We start from the raw sequence: 19,520 nt of genomic DNA on the forward strand, positions 1-19,520 counted from the left end.
AGGCATCTAATATATTGAATCCCTTTGGCTAAGTGGGAGACCCTGTTAAAGCCATTTAAACTCCCACTCATGCAAACCCTTGGGGTCTGTTCATTCACAAATGGAGGTGGATACAAACCAAACAGCAGTATTCCAGCACTGCCATCAGAGCTAGCCACTGAACTCATAACTATCTTCTTTCTAAGCTTAGACATATTGATTGCAAAAGGAACGAAAAGATCAATCCAACAGAAGAGCCTTACATGGGGAAAGAGCAAGCTCATGAGTACTGGCAAAACCCAAGTGATGCTTTTAAAGCCCTAAGTAAGCAGAGAAGTCTTTACAGGAGCATTGTTCTGCCTCGGGCATTAGGACTGCCATGAAACCTCCCCGAAATCAATAGGTTTTGTTGATCCATGCTGTCGGGGCTTGGATCAGGTTGAGGGTGAATACAGAGCTGCTTCGCAGCTGCAAGGATTCCGTTTGTCGTGCCAACGGCCCAGCGTTGCTCTAACAGATTGCATCCTTCTCTAAGTAATTGCCTGTGTTCATATATCATGTGCAAGACGAATTTGTAATGTCTCTCTCAGGATCCTGTGTCTCGTCACTGGCAGACTAAGATAATGGATCACTCTTCCCTCCGCCTCCATCCTCAGTTCCTGGCAGCAAGTGGGGCTGCAGGGAGCCCTGCGTGTGGGGAAGGGCTCCCAGGGCAGGGCTGCGGAAACTGGATCCAAGGCGACGGCCTTTACATCACAGATGTCCAAGAAGCAGCAAGACATTTTGTCCATTTAACCTGCAAGATCCTTAATGGGAGAAGAGTGCTGCAGTGACTCAGTGGCTCTGGGGATGGCAGCAGAGCTGAATTATTACGGGACTGGAAGCTATTCTGCTAGAAGATGCTATGGGAAGGAGTGTTTGCTCCTTCTTCCAGAGGTGAGCCTCCCCTCTCTGGGAGCATTGCTGCCAAGGCTGGAAGAGGGCAAGTTCTCCCACCCTGCCATCTCAGTCTTTCCATGTCCTGACTCCACCACCGCTGCAATGTGCGGCAGGCTTTGAGATACCCAATCTGCCAAGCTCTTTCTGGATTCCTCCTGGCCCAGAAATGTCTCCACCAAAGTCCCCTTCTGGGAAGAAGGAGGTAGTGAATGGGGTGCAGGGGAGCCTTGCTGCAGCTCCCGATGGGTCTCAAAGCCCAAATGGGTCACAGGCTGTCTTTCCTCTGATGCCAATATTAATACAGGTCAACAGACAGCATGGAACCAACTTACCCTGGCTCAGTCCCTGGATGTCTTAGTGATCTCCTTGGCTTGGATCCAATTTTTGTTGCTGGCTGTAAGTTATTCTCAAATTAAAGTACTGAGCTGTGGCCCAGCAATTCGAATTGGATGGCCGGACTTGCTTTGCCTTATTAACAGCAGCAGTTGGCACTTCTTGTCCCATCTGTCTCCATGAAGACTCCTGCTCAACTCTTAGCCGCGGTACAAGGAGCACAGGGCAGCTGCATAATTCCTTACGCACCAGCGAGCCGGCCAGGGCAGAAGGGCTATGAAGAGGTCTGTTACCTGCTGTTTCCCAGTACAGATCAGAGTCGATGGAAGGGACATGGACAGGGGGGTTCTGAGCTACAGCAACACCTGAGCACCCTCCTACAGAGATGCTACAGTTGAAGTAAACTTGAGAGCACCCAGGAGATGCCTGGAAGCAAAACAAGCCCTGGTCTGCTCTGGGACTGGTGTAATGTAAGCCCTGCCGGTGCCTCCCTGCGTGTGGACGGTGACGGGGTGTAGCAGAGGACTCTGGGTGCTAACCCCAAGCCGAATGGCTATTTCTCTGCTGCTGTTTCTGTGCCTGTGGATGGCATTTGCAAATTATCACCTGCAATGTTCCTTGATGTTATAAATAGCCTGCCTCAGAGGCTGGGAGGCACATACTCGTTCCCTCTTAGCCACGTTCATCTCCAGCTCCTTGGATGTGGCTACGTGCACTGCAATGCAACAGCAGATCGTTAATGAACCTCTCCGGACAAAAGGTGCAATCACCAAGGCAAGGCAATAACTCATCCCCCTGCGTGTGAGCAGGGCCCTTCTCGGGGCTCACTCGATGTTTCCTTTCTGGATCAGGAGATGCGAGCAGATGACTTATATTCCACAGACAGGAGTTATTCACTTGTGCCTCAAAGGAAATGAGAGTTCAGTTTCCAGCTGTGGCTTACGTTGAGTGAGATTTGGGTCTCTGATGCTTTAAGGTTCTTCAACTGTTGCAGCACAGTGAGCCTTGTTGAGCCCCTTTTACCGCTGGTGGAAAAGCAGCTGAATTCAGCTGGGTCGGGCCTTTAGCGATAGCCCAGAGTCTGTGTTCACAGAATCACAGAATCATAGAGGTTGGAAAAGACCTTTAAGATCATCGAGGCCAACCGTAAACCTAACACTGCCCAGCCCACCACTGCACCATGTCCCTGAGCACCTCATCCAAACGTCTGTTAAATACCTCCAGGGATGGGGACTCCACCACTGCCCTGGGCAGCCTGTTCCAGTGCTGGACAACCCTTTCAGTGAAGTAACATTCCTCAGCCTCCTTTTCTCCAGGCTGAACAACCCCAGCTCCCTCAGCCGCTCCCCATCAGCCTTGTGCTCCAGACCCTTCCCCAGCTCCGCTGCCCTTCTCTGGACACGCTCCAGCCCCTCAATGTCTCTCTTGTGGTGAGGGGCCCAACACTGAACACAGCATTCGAGGTGCGGCCTCACCAGTGCCGAGTACAGGGGCACGATCACTGCCCTGCTCCTGCTGGCCACACTACTTCTGATACAAGCCAGGATGCCATTGGCTTTCTTGGCCACCTGGGCACACTGCTGGCTCATATTCAGCCAGCTGTCGACCAACACCCCCAGGTCCTTCTCTGCCAGGCAGCTTTCCAGCCACTCTTCCCCAAGCCTGCAGCGTTGCATGGGGTTGCTGTGGCCCAAGTGCAGGACCCAGCACTGAGCCTTGTTGAACCCCATACAATTGACCTCGGCCCATCGACCCAGCCTGTCCAGGTCCCTCTGCAGAGCCTTCCTGCCCCCCAGCAGATCAACACTCCTGCCCAACTTGGTGTCATCTGCAGACTGACTGAGGGTGCCCTCGATCCCTTCATCCAGATCATTGATAAAGATATTGAACAGGACTGGCCCCAGCACAGAGCCCTGGGGACACCGCTTGTGACCGGCCGCCACAAGGTCACATTCAAAGGGTTGTGTATGGAAAACTGCGTGAGCAAATCCAGAGAGCTCAGGGCTTTGGGGTGCAGGGGGGCCCAGCCCACCACGCAGCCGCTCGGTGCATCTTGCAGGCTCTGCATTCTCAGTGCTGGAGCAGCCACGCTCCTGCCCGTGGCCTTCGTGCCCAGAGCAGCCACACCTTGTCCTGGCTCCGGGCCCTGCAAAGTCAGTCCCAAAGGCTTCTGAAAGGACTGGCCAGTAGGCAGGGGTGGGGAGGGGCAGGAAATAGCAGGAAAGCTGTCACATTACTTGTGTCCAAATATTAAAGAGGTGAAAGCCAACAGCCTTCTCCTTTGTCTTCTGCGTTCCCAAAATAGTTTAATCAAGTGATTTTTGGCCTTTTTCTGGGTATTGCTCTGGGCTGGACGTTGTTATGCTCCTGTAGACACTCATGGCTCTCCAATGTGAAAAAAACTCAGGCTACCTATATGCGTAAGAAGATGATTTATTGTTCTTGATAATCAATTTGTTATCGTGGTTGCTTCAGGTTAATCACGCTATTAATGTCCTGAAACCTACCGAACTGCAATTTCATTACACGGAGCTCAAACTCTGCTCCCATGCCCCTGCCCGTAACACGCTCAGGCAGATGACTGCAGCCTCTGCAGCTCTGTGATACAGCAAACCAAATGGCCTTGGGGTGGTTCAGTGGTGGCCAGCTGCTGGAGAACTCATCTTGGCAACAGAAGGCTTGATGCTGGGAGAAGTGTGAAGCTGATGGATGAGGTGGTGGAAAAATAGATTGATTTTATATTTTCCCTGCAGCTAAGAGCTGTCTGGCAAATCGCAATGGAAAAAAGTGGGATGGAGTAGGGTTTTGATCCGGGGAGGGAAAAGCAGTAAGAGAACAAGGGGGTAATTCAGGTAAACTGGGTGGGCTTGATTCTGCAATGAACTGTGCCTTTGATCATTGAGCCAAAAAGGGGTATACAGCATCGCCAAAGCAGACCAGCAGCCTTCAGGTCTTGTTTGGCAGAACCGTCGGGACCATGGGAGGGTCGTAGTGTCAGTTTTTCTGCCTTTTCTCATAGCCCCACATGAGTGGATGGGGCCAGTAAGCACAGGGATATAGAGCTCAGGTTTTCAAAGGCATTTAGACTAAATGTAGAAATCGGTTATTAAGATTTTTTCATGAATGTTGTAAACAAATTAGATAGCTACCATTAGGTAGCTATCTGCATGTGTAAGTGCTTATATACCTCTGAAAAACCTTACTTGAGGAGCTATTTGTTGTCTGACCTCAGGCTCCAAACTCTGCTGACCTGGGAGTGAGGAAAGTTCCCTGTCCTGGGGCAAGTCGGAGTATTTGGTTGGCCTTCTGCAGTGAAGGGTCTATCACCCCACTGACTGTTTATGGAGAAGATCTGCTTCATTTAGCAGGCAGGAGTCCTGTAGCTGACTGACGTGAGCAGTCCTGCGAGGAACCTGCACATCAGCAACTCTTGTTATACATCTCATCCAGCCCCAGGGGCAAGCAGGGCATTTGCTAGAGCCCCAGATGCTGTCACTTGGATGCTTTCCAGCATCGCTTTTGTTTGAATGAATAAGTGTTTGAGAAGGATCCCCCAGCACCCACATCTTCTTCCCACGTGGCCTGGAAATACACCACCTCTCCACCACTGCTTGAAGCTGGTTGGCATCACTGCTGCAGTGTTTTCTTATTGTCACATTTTTCCATTTCTCTAGAGCCTGTGATAAGCATCCAAATTAAATTGAGGCCTCAGACATTTTTGATATTCCCAAGCAATACAGATAATGAGTCTTACACTGTGGTGTGTCATTTATTCAGACATCTCTCAAAGCACCAAACAATCTGCATATGCAGGGATTATTTCATCCATCACTGAAATTAAGCCACCTCAAAGCAGTGGCTGCACCATGGTACACAATGACATTACTCAGTGGTTTGGGGCAGAGAAAGCTGAACTGAAAAGCCAAGAGAGACCTTTTATGGCAGGGAAAACCATATTGAACTGTGTGTTTCTTCCCAGTGGAGCAGAAGTAATGTTCTCGTTCTTGCAGAAGCTGATGAAGAACTGGTAGTTGCCTTCAGCAGCCAAAGCTTTGGTGCTACCCATTGCAGGAGAAGCTACTTATTCGTGTATAACAGGACCCGCTTTGTTTTGCTGTCATGTCTTAAAAATCCTGGTCCAGACAGCCTGCACGCTCTGGATGTGGCTGAGTCCATGACAGCCAACTCAGTTGTGCTCCCGAATGCAGGGATCCCCAATGGCTTCGCAGACATGGGACACACCAGCAGCTGGTAACTTGGAGGCAACAGCCCCATGGAGAGCATTCAGTCACTCCTCAAACCACAGATTAAAATTTCCAGGCACGTCCCTTGCAAAGGACACTTGACCTCTGATTAAGAATGGACAGCAGTAGGTGTCAAGGAAATATGAATGGAGATGTCTTTTGGTACACAGGGAATTAATAAGGTCTACTGACATTTCATCACAGCAGAAGAATACATAAATGGAGTTGCCAGCTTCCCTGGCTCTTACGAAAAGATCCTGATTTATATGAAACTGAGAGCTCAGTTTGTGCTATAGGTGGTGAGGCAAGGGTGGGTTTGTGGTGGGTACCAGGGATGGGGCCCTACAGGAGAAGGTGCCTTGCAGCAGGACTGTGCTACAGCCCCGTGGCACCACCGTGACCTGGTCCTTGGGACCGTGCTCCAAATGCAGCTGGGTAGTGCTGGGGGAACACGTCCATCAGCGGGGCTGGTCCACGGGAGCCCGGCAGAAGGGGCTGCAGCACATTTGGTGCCACGAAGCTGTGACTGTGGGAGAGAGGAACCCGGGGGAGCACCCTGCTCAGTGGGTGAACCTTGGGGAGCCCCAGGCTGTCTGGCAAAGCATTGAAACAAGCCTAGCAGCACCCCGCTTTTCCCAAAGAAAGATCATAAGAGCTGGCAACAAGAAGTATGGCTTCTTGAACTGCTTTTAAAAAAATCAATTCTTACAGTATAAACGTAAGTCCATTCTTCTGCTGTAATTCCATCACTGCAATCGGGTTACTCCAGGCTTTACATTATCCTTGATCACAAAGAAACTCCAAATGAAAAACGAAAGATTCTTTCTTATTTTGGGATATTTGGGCCAAATTCTTGGTGTAGGCCAGGTACAGTCAAGCGGTACTGGCTTGTGCACTTGAAGGTTTGGTTGAGTTTTCTATGTAAATTTTACTGCTATGTTGTGCTTAGATTTCTAACACTCAGTTTATCATTTAAAATATCCCTCCAAACTATGAATTCTAATTAATAATTTTTCATTGGTAGTCTTTTAGCAATCAACCAATGATCATTTATCATCAACCAACAGCTGCATCATCTCAATGCCTCAAAGTGATTTGTGTTAACAAATTAAACCTCAGAAGAGAGAAACCAGTTCGGTTCCCAGGCATTCAACACAAAACCTTTTTAGAAGAGTAGATAAATGCACAGCATAACGGTTTAAGTCAGGGAATGGATAATAGTAACGTATCCAATTGAAAGTGCAGGGGAATTTAGAGAGGAAAAATGTAATTACCTGTTCTGGAAAGAAGCCAGACACAATGTTTAAAATCTCATTCTTACAGAACGTGTCTTGGAATCATTAATGCCTGCAGGATCATAAGACATGGCACATGTTTTCTGTGCTTAGAAACGAAAAGAAAAATAAAGATAAAGGAAATCTGTATTTGTTTTTTTCCTTCCTGATTCTAGAAACCTCTTCTGATATTTCAGAAACCAGTGTAACACATGCATGGAGTTATGACCCAGTGTGGAACACAAGGAGGAAGATGAAAGACGCCGCTCCAAAATGAGAATCAGTCTTCAATGCTGGCAAGGAAAAAAAAAAAAGCTTTTGGGGAAAAAAAAGAAAATTAAATAAGAAATGTGTTTAATTTCACTTTCATGAATGTGATCTGCAGAAACAGCCAAAGAAAAATAAAATGCTTTTCTTTCCTTCAAGCTCTGCAGGACAGTCCTCTCTTTCTGGCAAGAGCCAGCGTGTGAGCCCTGAGTCACCCCCCCGGCCCCAGCGCTCCTCCCTTCTCCTCGGGCATCGGGACGTTTCAGACCCCGACAGACTCCAGATCTGGAAGTGGTATTTCGAAAATACTAAACTTTTCATGTTGCTTAAATATCTCTATGTATAGCCAGAGGGACTGAGTCCTGGCAGGGCAAGCGGGGAGGGGGAAGGCAGCGAGCGGGCAGGATTCACGTGCTCCGAGTTATCCGTCAGCACAGCCCAGGCAGAGCAGCACAAGGGGAAGTAGTTTTGTGCCAGAAAGATTTTCAGCAATTTATTTTCCCGTGGTAGAGAGCAGGACTAGCCTTAGTCTTCTAAAGGTGTTCTTCCTCCAGTCTTCGTTGAATGTGAGGTACATGAAATTTAGGGTTAGTCAAGTTTGTGGTATTAAGAAATCAGTGCTGGACAAATAACGGGATGCTAGTATCAGTTTCAGCAATAGCTGCTTTCTCTGTAAGAGCGAGTGACAAGCTCTTGTGCAATGAATCTGGGGGGAATAAAAGCCAAGTTCAGAAGTACTTGTGATGCTAATTAATTATAAATCCATTGCCAGTAGAATTAAAGCTGTACAAGCAGCTCTCTTATTCATGCAAAGGCAGGTTTGAGAATTGGAAACACATTTTTTTGCAACAAGTGAGAAGCGATTTTTCAAAATTTTAAGTGAATTGAAAAGTTGCTCAAACAGCTTTTAGATTCACGTGTTTCATGTGATGCACACCATGAGGTTTCAATTAGCTTTTGAGCAATCTTAAACTAAAAAGCAATGCAACCAAACAAAAGGTTGTTTTAAATACCAACTATCATTGCCTCATTTGTTAACCATCAAAATGAAATCGCCAAAACCGCATCAAATGGTTTTGGTCAACCCAAAGCTGTACTTTGGGAGGGATTTTTGTCTGAAAACTTAGTGTGATGATATCCAGGATATTTCTGGGGGCAAAAACGGGCATTGTTATCATCGTTATCTTACAGATAGAAGCAGCGAGTCTGAAAATCGCAGTCACCCAGGAGGAAAATAATACCCTGGTGCCTGCTGTGACTTCAGGGGAGAGCTGAGCCTGCTTCAGCCGCTCTGCTGCAAACCCTGCTCGATGCGTTACATCGCCTTCAGAGCGTCCTGCTGCGGGGGTAATTTGTGAGTTCAGCTCAAGTGCTTTAATTGGCAGCAGATGAACATCCCTGAAAAAATGGCAGCAGCTAATGAGCCTGGTTTTGGGCAGCTAATGGAGTTTCTAGATGGGAAGGGGATGGAGGCATCATCCGAGGGCTGCAGGAGTCAGTGGGAGAGTTTAATTTGGTGGCTTTTGCAGAGGTCTGAGGTGAGAGGAGGGCAGGGGGCTCCTCAGATTTGGAGCTAGATGAGACGGCTTCCATTTTTGGGCCATTTCTCTTGTAAAACAGTTTGGGTCTGGCCCAGCTGAGCCCCACCACCTCTCAAGGTGCTGCGGCATATTTTGAATCGGACCCGTGTCTTCTGTCCTTTCCCGTCTGCGCTCACTGATAACCGGTGCGTCTGCTGAGCCGATCCCCTTGGCCGAACCTGCCCCGTTTGTCACAGATGCCTTAGGACCAGATTTGCTGGGTTTCCCTCCTGCCAGCCGTCCTGTGCCCGACGGGAGCAGCCGGTGCCGCGGCGGGCGCCTGCTCGCCCCTCCGCACCAGCCGCTGCTGCTGCTCCCTGAACCGCCGGCTCCCAGGCTTGCTTCCAAACACAGGGTTATGATCAGAGCTCTTCTCCCCATCTTTCCTTTTATCTTTCTTTTACTGAAGCGAATATAACACTCGATGGACAGGCCTGCTAAGCCCATTTAGTTAATTGCCGGGCCCAGATGAAGGTCACCCTGCCAGACACTCATAATTCCCATTCAGCACTATAAATATGCATTTGATTCATTGTCTGCTGGCCCTTTCATCACGGGGGACGGAAGAGGCGCACCAGCAGCCCCCCACTCCTCCTTGCAGTGATGTGAGTCACTGGCACGGCTCTGACGCTTTGTCCGTGGCAATAATTGTAATTTATGCTCCGAAAGCGTCGGGGGAGCCGCGTTCAGGGTCTTAAATCATCCCTGGGAGGTGATGGCCAGGGGCTGGGCCGCAGTGGGGTTTGCCTGGAGCGGCGCTGGGGTGAAGTAGGGGTGTGTGCTGGGGCAGAGGGGCCTGGCTCTCCCGGGAGCCCCCAGGGAAGATGGTCCTGGGTGCTTCGAAATTCCCCCGTGCTCGGGGGCGAGACCCCACGTCCTGTGCAGCCGGGAGGAGCTGCTGCTGCTGCCCAGAGGGGAGCAGAGCTTCCCGTGCGGGAGTCTGGTGCTAACGGCAATGCGCATTCTGGGTTTGCTGCAAGGCCAAAGATTAAAAACCACGAAATAAACAGAAATAAAGGCCAGCCAGCGCCGGCCGGAGGGGTTTGACCGGAGGCCGCCCCCACGCTTCCAACCCGGGCCCCGCCCGCCGGGAGCGGCGGCTGCCGAGCCCCTGCCCCAGGGGGCGTGGCCCGGGCGGTGGGGGCGTGTCCGGGGCGGGGTCTGACTGTTGGGGCGGGCCCGGGGCGGGGCCTGGCCTGACGCAGGGACGTTGGCGGCGGCGGGGTGAGGGGCGGGGAGGGGAGCGCGCCGCCATGGCGAGCCAGTCGCAGGGCATCCAGCAGCTGCTGCAGGCCGAGAAGCGCGCCGCCGAGAAGGTGGCCGAGGCCCGCAAGCGTGAGTACGGCCCGGCCCGGCCCGGCCCGGCCCCGCCGCGGCGGCATGAGGCGGCGGCGGCCTGAGGCGGCGGCGGGGCCGGGCCCGGCCCGGCCCGGCCCGGCCCGGCCCGGCCCGGCCCGGCCCGGCCTAGCCCGGCCCGGCCGCCTGAGGCCTCTCAGGCCCGGCCGCCTCGGGGGAGGGGGGAGCGGGGAGCTGCTGGTGCGGCCCTGCCGGGCGCGGAGGTGCCGCCGGGCCGCTGGAGCCCGGTCCGCGGGAGGAGGCTGCCGGCCCGCCCGGCCGTGCTGCCGCCGGGGGCCGCTCGGCAGCGCAGGGGGCGGAGGAGCGGTGTCTGCGGGCCGCTGGGCCAGCGGGGACCGCCCCGTGCCCCTGGGGAGGGGACCGTGAGCGGCGCCGGCAGCGCCGCGGGGCTCGGCGGGGAGAGCGGGGCCAAAGGCGCCGCACGGGGCGGTGGGGAGCGCGGTGGGGCTCCTTGGGAGGGCGGCCTCGGTCCGCTCCTCCGGAACGCGCCTGCTGTGTGAAGGTGTGGCGAGTGAAGTCGGCGGCAGCCCGGCAGCACGGCAGCGGGGAGGCTTCGTGCCAGTAGCTGGAGGGGCCTGCACAGGTCTGGGAGGAGCTCGGTGACTCCTGGCCCAGGGGGACTGCGCCTAGGAGGAGACCACCATCGAAACCCGGTCCTTCACGGCAGCAGGGTCTTCAGTTGGGGGATGCTTGTGCTTATCTGCATCTTTCCTACTTTTTTTTTTTTTCTTCTTGATGGAAACAGTGCATTTCCATGTTGGTGATTAGACATTTTATAGAGTTGAGAGCACTACTCCTTGGGGATCCAAGCTAGCTTTTCCTGTTGAACGAGAGAAATTCAGGTTACAAAGATCCCCACCTTTACAAACTTTTCCCACTTCAAGCATTTATTTTTTTTTTTAATGAAGGTGCACTGTGTTGCAGTTCTACCCCCTGACAGTTTTGTGAGAAGTAGATTGTTGTAGCTCACTGTAATGATGATAACCTCGGAGGGGAGCGTGTGGTGGAAAGTCCAAGAGGGGAAGTTGATGCAGCAGCCAGTTTTTCTACTAGTTGCCCAATTTGCGTGACAAAACCAAGACTTAATGCTCTTTGTCCTGTGCTCTTTGGGATCGCTCAGGGATGTTGCACGCACACGTGAGCAAGGCCAGACCTGCAGGTTGTCTGATGCATCCAATGGCTCAGAGAACCTCTCCAGTTCTTGCTGGTGGCAGCTCATTGCGCGGTGAGCTCGGTGATGGTTCGGTGGCACACAGGGCGACCTCGTGCTCCTGAGGTCGGCTAACGCTGCAAAGCTGGAGGGGCTGCGAGGGTGTGCAGTGCCTTGCTGATGCCTCCTGCAGAAGGAGCTGCTGCAATAGTAAAAGCTACAGTGATCGTTGTGCATCGGGTAGCTGGAGGGTGTGGGGAAATACGCTCTCAATACTTTCTCTTCTTTATTTCATTTGGTATGTTCTTTGGAAACAGGAAAGAATCGGAGGCTGAAGCAGGCAAAAGAAGAAGCCCAGGCAGAGATTGAGCAGTACCGCCTGCAGAGGGAGAAGGAGTTCAAGGCCAAGGAAGCAGCGGTTTGTTTTCTAGATCATTCACTGTTACCTACCCAGTCCCTTAGCCTTGTGTTTGGGGTTACTTGCCCTGAGAGCAGCCCTCGGGGTGGAACATGTTGCCGGAGAAGTACTTCCCTAACTGCCTTCCTCTGATGCACAGCCACGTGTCATGGAAAAACCAGTGGAAGTGAATCAGAACATGGTGTATTGCATCTCAACAGCCAGAACTATTGACTAGCAGTGAATTAGCTTAATAAGCTCATGTACTGGCTGGTGCCCTGATGGGTGGCAGCCTCCCAAAACCTGCTGTATGTAGCAGTGTCAAAAAAAGACCAAGCTCATTTTCCCTGGTTTCTGAGCGAGCTGGTTTCTACGATGCTAACGTGGTAGAAACCCCTTGCCTTGTAGGTGCTGCTCTCTTGCTGAAGCAGTTGTAAGGCTTGTGTTCTGCTTAGCAGTATTGCCTGCTATGTCCCAAGGGGTGTGTTTTCCTTTCCTTCTGAGCAAGAGGAGGGATTCCCCAAAGGTGCAGAACTGGGGCCCTTTACCAGCTGAGGGCTGCAGCACAATCAGGGAGTTTCTACTGCCTATGTGCCCCTCTCAGTTCTGAATATTCAGAAAATGGCCTGGCAACCCTCCCCTCTGTGCATCTTCTGGTTAGCACAATACCACCTCCTCTGTTCTCCTGCCTAATCTCCTTCGTATCAGTAGGTCAAGATTAGTTTTGTACAATCACTTGTTAGCTTGGTTCACTAGGTGTATGATACCAGCCAATTCCAGGCTAATAAAGTGGACTTCACTGCCTGTCAGCTGGTTCTGTTTTATTTATCCTTCTCCAGAGAGAGAAGCTCCTTGAATTTGAGTCCCAGAGTGCTAGTCTCCTTCAGCGTACTTGTTCCGTGCCTTTTCCCGCCACTTATAATGGGAGTTTGCCCTCTCTGCCCTTGCTTATGAGGCAAGAAGGACATTGTAAGCTGGGAGAGACTCCTTGCTGTGTGTATCACGTGGCCCACGGTCCCGTTAGGAAGGCGGAGATTTTTACAGAGATTCTCCAAGGGTAGAAGCAGTGGGATGCTGTGAAGACTGTGCTTAAACTGAATCATGGGCGTTACCTTTCTACCAGTATCTAGTACAGTAGTGCCCGGGGTTTCCCGGTTCCAGTCACCAGTACAGCAGTTTCAGGCATTCTTTAGAAGCCCATGCTCTAAACTGATAGATAATGAATAAGAGAGGACAAAAGGCATGGGCTGTGGATGAAATACAAACTTGGGCAAGTTTAGTGGGAAATCTGAGCAGAGAATCCAGCAGTACCTTTTTTTTTTTAAGTGCAGTTCTTCCCTCAGCAAAGATTAATGGTTGAGATGCAGTGAGGCAGTCCAGAATAACAGAATCCAGAGCTAGGCATGGCATTTTCTTTGTCAAACTACTTGCATGTGAGCTTTCTCTTTCCTTTGGTATTTGTAGGCACTTGGATCTCATGGCAGCTGTACCACTGAAGTTGAGAAGGAGACCCAGGAAAAGATGAGCGTGATCCAGCAGAACTTCCAGAAGAACCACGAGGTGGTCCTGTCCCAGCTGTTGTCGCTAGTGTGTGACATCAAACCTGAAATCCATGTGAATTACCGCATCAACGGGTAGTAGTGGAAGAAGGAATGAGTGTGCTGGAAATGCTGGTAGTAATGTCTGAGCTTCAAGTGGAATGTACAGCTCTTAGCCATACCTTAACTGTTCTTCTTGTAAATGTGTTAAATTATTTCAGTGAGTTGTAGGTCATCAATATCTTGTTGGAGTTCTGTTAGTTTCTGTCTTGACACTGATTCAGAGCTTATTCAAACATTAAATGGCCATGTCCCAACTCTGTGCTGAGTTAATAAATATATATTGAAGTTGGCACATTAATGCTTCCTTTTTATCTGGATAGTATTCAGTGAGAGGCTTTCCTCTGAGAAGTAGAAAAGGGAGAGAGGTGCTGGCCAGGTTTAAATGGAGAGCTTGTGTCAGTAATTTAGACCTGCGTAACTGTATTCTTGATGACCAAAATGCATTTTTTGGTGTGTTGTTAATCTATGTACAGGGGTTAAACCTTGTAAGAAGAATTCTCTGGCTGTACAGTGCTGGCTGATAATTTTCAGGTGCTTGAGTTTCTCTGTATTGAATATCCTCTGTATATTCTGCTGTTAGCTTGAGTTACAAGTCTGGCACTATGACACTTGAAAGTAAAAACACTTATTTAACTCCAAAGTCTCTAGTCAGTCTTGTTGTTCCTGCTAACTTGTTCTGAGAGTACTGATGGGTCTCACTGTGTTGCCAGGGAGTCTGGACTCTGAAGAATGAGTATCAAGTATTGATAAAGAGTAGGAGATACCTGCTGTGACCTTCAGACATTCGCTGTAAGTTAAAAACCCATTACAGAGCTCCTCCTCTTGGCTCCAGTCTGATGCTTTACCTGCCAGATCATTCTGAAAACCTTCAGGAACAAATGTTCTTGTGATCATTAGGGGAAATAAAATGTTGCCAGTTCACTAGAGTAGTTTGGTAGCCAGGCGCTGTGCAGTAATTATCCCTCCTTTAGTCAATTACTGGTCACTGGTTGTTTCTACCAAGATCATACTGTATCCTGCAGCATCCTGCTGTACCCGGGAACAGTGCGAAATAAGTGTGTTGGGGTTGTCCGTGCATCGCTTTCTAGCTCTTTAACCAAAAGTACACACGAATACATCAAGAGGCTTCATGTTTCAGCAGTTTCTTCCTCTCCCTCTCTCACCAGTGGAATATTAAATGTAGCTTTGCTTTTTTATTGAGTTCAATTTAAGGCTTTTTGCAGAAAAGAGACCTCGATGAGCATGTACCTGATCAGACCAGAGTCATGCAGTGGGGGGTCTAAGCAAGAAACCTTATTGATGCTGTTCCTCAGACAGAACATCCTGTATTTCCACACACCTTCAGCGTAGCATTGAAAAGCCTCTCAGCCCTGTAGAGTTTGGTTGTGATTGGGAGGGAGGAAAGCAGGATGAGTGAAAGGCATAACCAAGGAACGAACGTCTGCCTGCAGTCCCACGGGGCAATGAAACGGGAGACTGCTATGGTGTCTCCTGTTGTAATATTTTATGGTAGTGTACTGGAGTTCTGAAAGGCTCTCTTTAGGAATTCAAGCTATTAAATGGGTTGTAAAATTGAAACAAAAGCCTCCTGTAAAGTTAAATTTGCCAGGCTGGGGAAAAAGCCAGGTCAGTACAAGGAGAACAGGATCAAAGCAGTTTTAATCAGTCTGGTCTAATGACTGGAGAGGTGCTATGGCCTCATAAAAGGTTGCAGCCATGCTAATTCTAGTCTGTCCTTTGGAGATGAAACATTTCTTCCTGTTGAGAACAGGTGCTCAGACTCCAGCGTGATATTCCTCATAGAAGCCCTCCTAGCTCCAGGCTGTAATTAGCAATTTCATCCCGTTTCTTTATCAGTAAAAGACTGCTACTCCGTCCAGAAAAAATATAGTGTGTGCCCCACTTTCTCATGTTGGTTCATAAGTTTCCCTTTGTTAATGAGGACTTTCTATCCTTGCTCTCTAAAATAGTAAGAGGCAGGAGAACAGGAAAAATCCTTCCCTGATTATTTCTTCTTGGCAAAAGGCAGTGTGAAGGCGCTCCCTTTAGAACATTGTGTTGCAAGAATATCAATTTTCTGTAATATTTCCCTGAAACTTAACTGCTTAGAATTACCAGACTCTATAACTTTGCACGGAAGCGAGTATTTCCAATTACTGCTCTCCAGGAAGGCTGGCTTTGTTTGCAGCGTAGATTATTTTGTTTTAAACTGAGATTCTCTCATCTTACACTGTGATGCTCTGGGAAAGGGAGACCTACTGCTATCTTCATCCCTAAGCCAGGCTGTGCCAGAAAAATACTCTGCAGGGAACCGTTTTCTACTGACAGAGGTATGGAGTTGGACACACGACTTCTTGCCTCTGAAATCTGATTTTCTAGACTTTCTGCAGCAAGTTTGATTAGTAAGAGTAAAACCCACCCCAGCTTGCTAGTACAAATCCATCTCCGAATTCTCCCTGCTGCTGATCTGCCTCTGTAATCCCTCGCAGATGTGGCCCCATGTACACGAGCCCACAGAAAGGGCCAGAAGCTGCTTTGGGCACATGTACCCCTGTCCGATTCCCTTTATTTGAGCTCTCATCCCTGGAAATACCAGCCGACTGCCAGCCCAGGCACGGTCCTGGGGCCGTATGGAGGCAAGAAGTGGTCAGCACTTGTGTCTTGTTTTTTTCGTGCAACGTCAAGTGAGTGGCCGCTGCTGTTGATTTCTCCCAGTTAAAACTGCTTGCAAATAAGCACTTTCCTGGAATCAGCGCAGGCGCGTTAGGATTTACGCAGTGCAGTTTGGCTCCAGTCACATCCACGTTCACCAACAATGGTTTGGAGTTGATTTTTGTGGGATTTCTTTTCAGACATTATATGTTTATAGAGTTAACACTTTTTGCTTTTAAAATACCATTGAGAAGGCGTGTCATCTGTGCAAACACCAGATGGACAAATGCCTTATTAACACCAGAATATGAGTGTCATCTGGACGGCTTAACATGCAGTACGAGGTACAATTAGGACACGCATTTGTGCTGCTTGAAGCCAGAGTTCAATTTTTAAGGGACGCTGTGTTGACAGAGCTTGCTCCCCGCTCAGCTCGCGCTGTTCGGTCTGAAGGTCGGCATCTCCTTCTCGCTGTTGCCTGTTTAAGCAAGGAGTTAAAGCAGTCACGGAGCTCAGCACCCCTCTGGGAGGGGAGGCAGAGGGGAAATCGAAGCCCCCGATCCTGCTCGGGTCCGCCACCTCTGCTCTGTCTGATGATGCCTGGTGGTTTTTTGGTCAGTTCAGAGCCAGCATGGGTTTGATCCCCGGTGTGTTTGTTGCAGTTAAATCCAAAACCATGAGGGAAAGGTCTAGTAATGGGCAGGAGGGATGAAACGTGGTGTGTGCAGTGGTGGCGGGGGGGCCCTCCCCAGGCGCTCACAGCCTGGGTGATCCCACAAGGGGCTGCAGAGAGCAGGCAAAGGGCACGGCCGTGCCGCTGCTGGAAGATTCGTTCGGACACCGTGGAATGGCAGGGCAGCGTGCTTCTTTCAGTGGTTGGTTCATGGTGCTTCCGGTGACATAAGAACAATTCTCATTTACTTACTTTTATAGGACCATTTTGTGGGATATTTAACTTGTAATTTTTTTTGTTTGTTGCAGAGAAAGTAATTTTCCCCTCTAGCGATCCCCCCCCCCGTTTTCCCTTCCTCCCTTTCCAGGGTCCAAACAGAGAAATAAAGGAGGGAAATCGGCCCCAGCCCCGTATCTGGAGTCCAGGAGTTTGAGGAAGCTTTCATTAAGAGGGGAGCAGTTTTGACTGCCAGTGCCTTATCACAAACTCCCCAGCAGCTTGGTTTGGATAGTTTCAGAACCACAAGAGAGGACCCTAAATTTTCCCAGTGCTGTGGCTACTGCTGAAGATCGAGGAGCCGTTCCTTGTTCTGCCCTGCGGTGACAGGCTGCTGCCAGATGGTCATGCCAATGTGCCTCGTACGAACCGTTCGAGGTATTCCAGTGTGTAAGTCCACGTGTGGGAACCTTAAATTCCTCATTCTTCTGCTTTTGTGAGGTCCCTACACAATTCCTGATGATCTTTAATGAAGCTGGGGCTTTTTTTTGTACGCTAGATACGAGCCCATCAAGCTGCTGGCAGTCCCTCTCCCCTCCCTTCCGCCCACAGCTCTGGGCTTTTGCTGTTTTCCCCGCCTCACGCCCCAGCAAGCGGGGCTAGCTGGCCACAGGGAACCCCACAGAGAAGGCAGCGGTTCCTGGCCGGCGAGGCAGCTCGTGGGAGATGTGGACGGCGAGGTGGTGTGTCCCAGCAGTGGCCGCACGCAGAGGCGCTGGGCTCAGTGCTATAAAAGCACACCCTAACGCGGACGGACCCAGGCACTCTTGTGCTCTCTCGCCGTTCTGGTGTCCCGTCGCGCAGTCCCTTCTGTAGGTTGCAGATAACTACGTAAAAAGAATGCCATTCCTCTTCCTTCTCTCGGCCGGTATGAAACCTGCTCATTTTTCCTTTTTATCTCCTTTTTGTCTTTATTTTCCTCATCTGGAATCTCTTTCCCTTTTACCTGACATCAGTAGTTCTTGCATTAATGCATAATAGGAAAGACAAGCCTAGAACCCAGTGATCCTAGCTGAGGTTTTGGCTTCAAAGTATTAAAAGAAAAGACTATCAAGGACCCTCAAGATCAACGTTTTGTTGAAAAAGTTCCCCAAACTAATCCAAGAAAGGAGCATAGTGTAGTCTTTCTTTGAGGTTGAAAGGAGAAAGTACTAATTTCACGCAGAGAAGATTGTATCTCGGACTGGCACAGGAATAGAAAATAAATAGGTATTAAATTACATTCAGCTGTCTCAAAATAATCTAATAAAGCATCTGCTGAATCAATAGCTGAATCATTATCCAAGGCACATAGCAAGCTTTCCCTCTTTAAATTTGAGATGCAAGAAAGAGGTTTTTACATTACCATAGTAAAAAGAATAATACTTTAAGTCTCCATAGGAAAAAGGCAGAAGTAGGGAAAAAACCCAAGAACCACACTTTATGCCTTAAGCAAGTGACATTCTTCATTTGAAACATGTAATTTAGGGATATTGTAAAATAAAGTTTTTATGTTTAATGACTGTCAATCTGTCAGCTTTGCTGAGCTGTTTGACAAAAAACACCCAACCCAGAGTCCCTGAAGAAGACTCCGTGTGCAGGAAGAGGGGAAGGGCAAGACAAGGCTTTCAACAACTTTGTTATCCTAATTAAGGCTCACTGGAAAAACAAAAGATGGAACAGTTATCCGCTGAAAATGCAGGTTCATCAAAAGAAAATGAGATCTGCCTGTGTTGGCCGCTGCTCACCGCTGCAGCGTGCACAGCCACAAACAGGACTTATGTAGGGAGAGACTGCAATCGCATGCAGACCGCTGCAAATAAAGCAGGAATAACAGTGATGTGTTATCAGCCTTTCAAATATTGCAAAAAAGTGTATCAAATGATGTAATAAATATATAGAGAACATATGTTCTGTCGAGTCAGAACAGGAAAAAGCAGACTAATGAGTATACGTCTCAGTATTTAAAGCAGTGGGACTTGAAGCAGTGAAGAGTGATCTAAGAAATGGTACTGAGAACATGACGGCGGATGAGGTTATCCCGGAGGACAGGAGGTATCGGTGGTTACTGGCAGCCTGGGAAAGCACTTCAAATGCAGATTTTTTTTCCTGGAATCGGGTTCCTTGTAATATATTTATTAATGCAGCATGATGGAATAGGGAGTGCAGTTATAATATATGTCCAGGGCACCAAGCTGGGAAGAGATACAAACGGTACAGAGGACTGAATTACAATTCAAAATGATCTTGATAAACGGGAGAAATGATCTGAAACCAATAGCGTGAGAAGCCCTGAAGAGAAGTGTAACGCTGAACTAAGAAAGATGAAATCAAATATCCAAACCCCAGGTAATCGATGGCCAGCTGTACAGCCCTGCAGAAATTGTGAAGATGAGGGTGAACTCCCCCAGACTCAGCAAATGTTTTGTTTTTGAAATGAAGTCACCGCTGTGCAGCATATTGATACAAGCGTCCTACGTAAGATGGAGGTGAGAAAGAAAGAGAGAGTTGTTACGCTCGTGAATGTGGCGAGGTCTCCGTGTCCTCTTCGGACGCTGAGCTTTGAAAGAGATGAAAACAAATTGCTCTTTGAGTAGAGCATCGAAGGGCCCGGGGAGTTTTGGCAAACGCGGCTCAGAGCGATGGTGGTGGGGAGGTGATGGATTATTTAGCCTAGAGGCTCCATGATAGTGGAGAAGTCTTGAAATAACTTAGAGGTTGTTTCAAAGTGGACAGATGTTTAACTTTTCACCAGATTCACTGAGGCTAGGAGAAGTAACCAGCCTCATCTGAAAAGGGAAAGATTTAGTTTTTAGCTGC

General features: G+C 49.3%; 1 protein-coding gene across 1 annotated transcript; it reads left to right on the plus strand.

Annotated features, from left to right (window-relative positions):
* The first annotated feature begins 9,816 nt into the window (after window positions 1-9,816).
* Window positions 9,817-13,412, plus strand: ATP6V1G1 (ATPase H+ transporting V1 subunit G1). The gene is made up of 3 exons (XM_075519556.1): window positions 9,817-9,951; window positions 11,440-11,540; window positions 12,984-13,412. The coding sequence occupies exons 1-3, from the start codon at window positions 9,870-9,872 to the stop codon at window positions 13,155-13,157; spliced, it is 357 nt and encodes a 118-aa protein (XP_075375671.1). The 5' UTR covers window positions 9,817-9,869; the 3' UTR covers window positions 13,158-13,412.
* The last annotated feature ends 6,108 nt before the right edge of the window (window positions 13,413-19,520 follow it).

Source organism: Mycteria americana, chromosome 17 (genome assembly GCF_035582795.1).
Source record: "Mycteria americana isolate JAX WOST 10 ecotype Jacksonville Zoo and Gardens chromosome 17, USCA_MyAme_1.0, whole genome shotgun sequence".
Taxonomy (NCBI): domain Eukaryota; kingdom Metazoa; phylum Chordata; class Aves; order Ciconiiformes; family Ciconiidae; genus Mycteria; species Mycteria americana.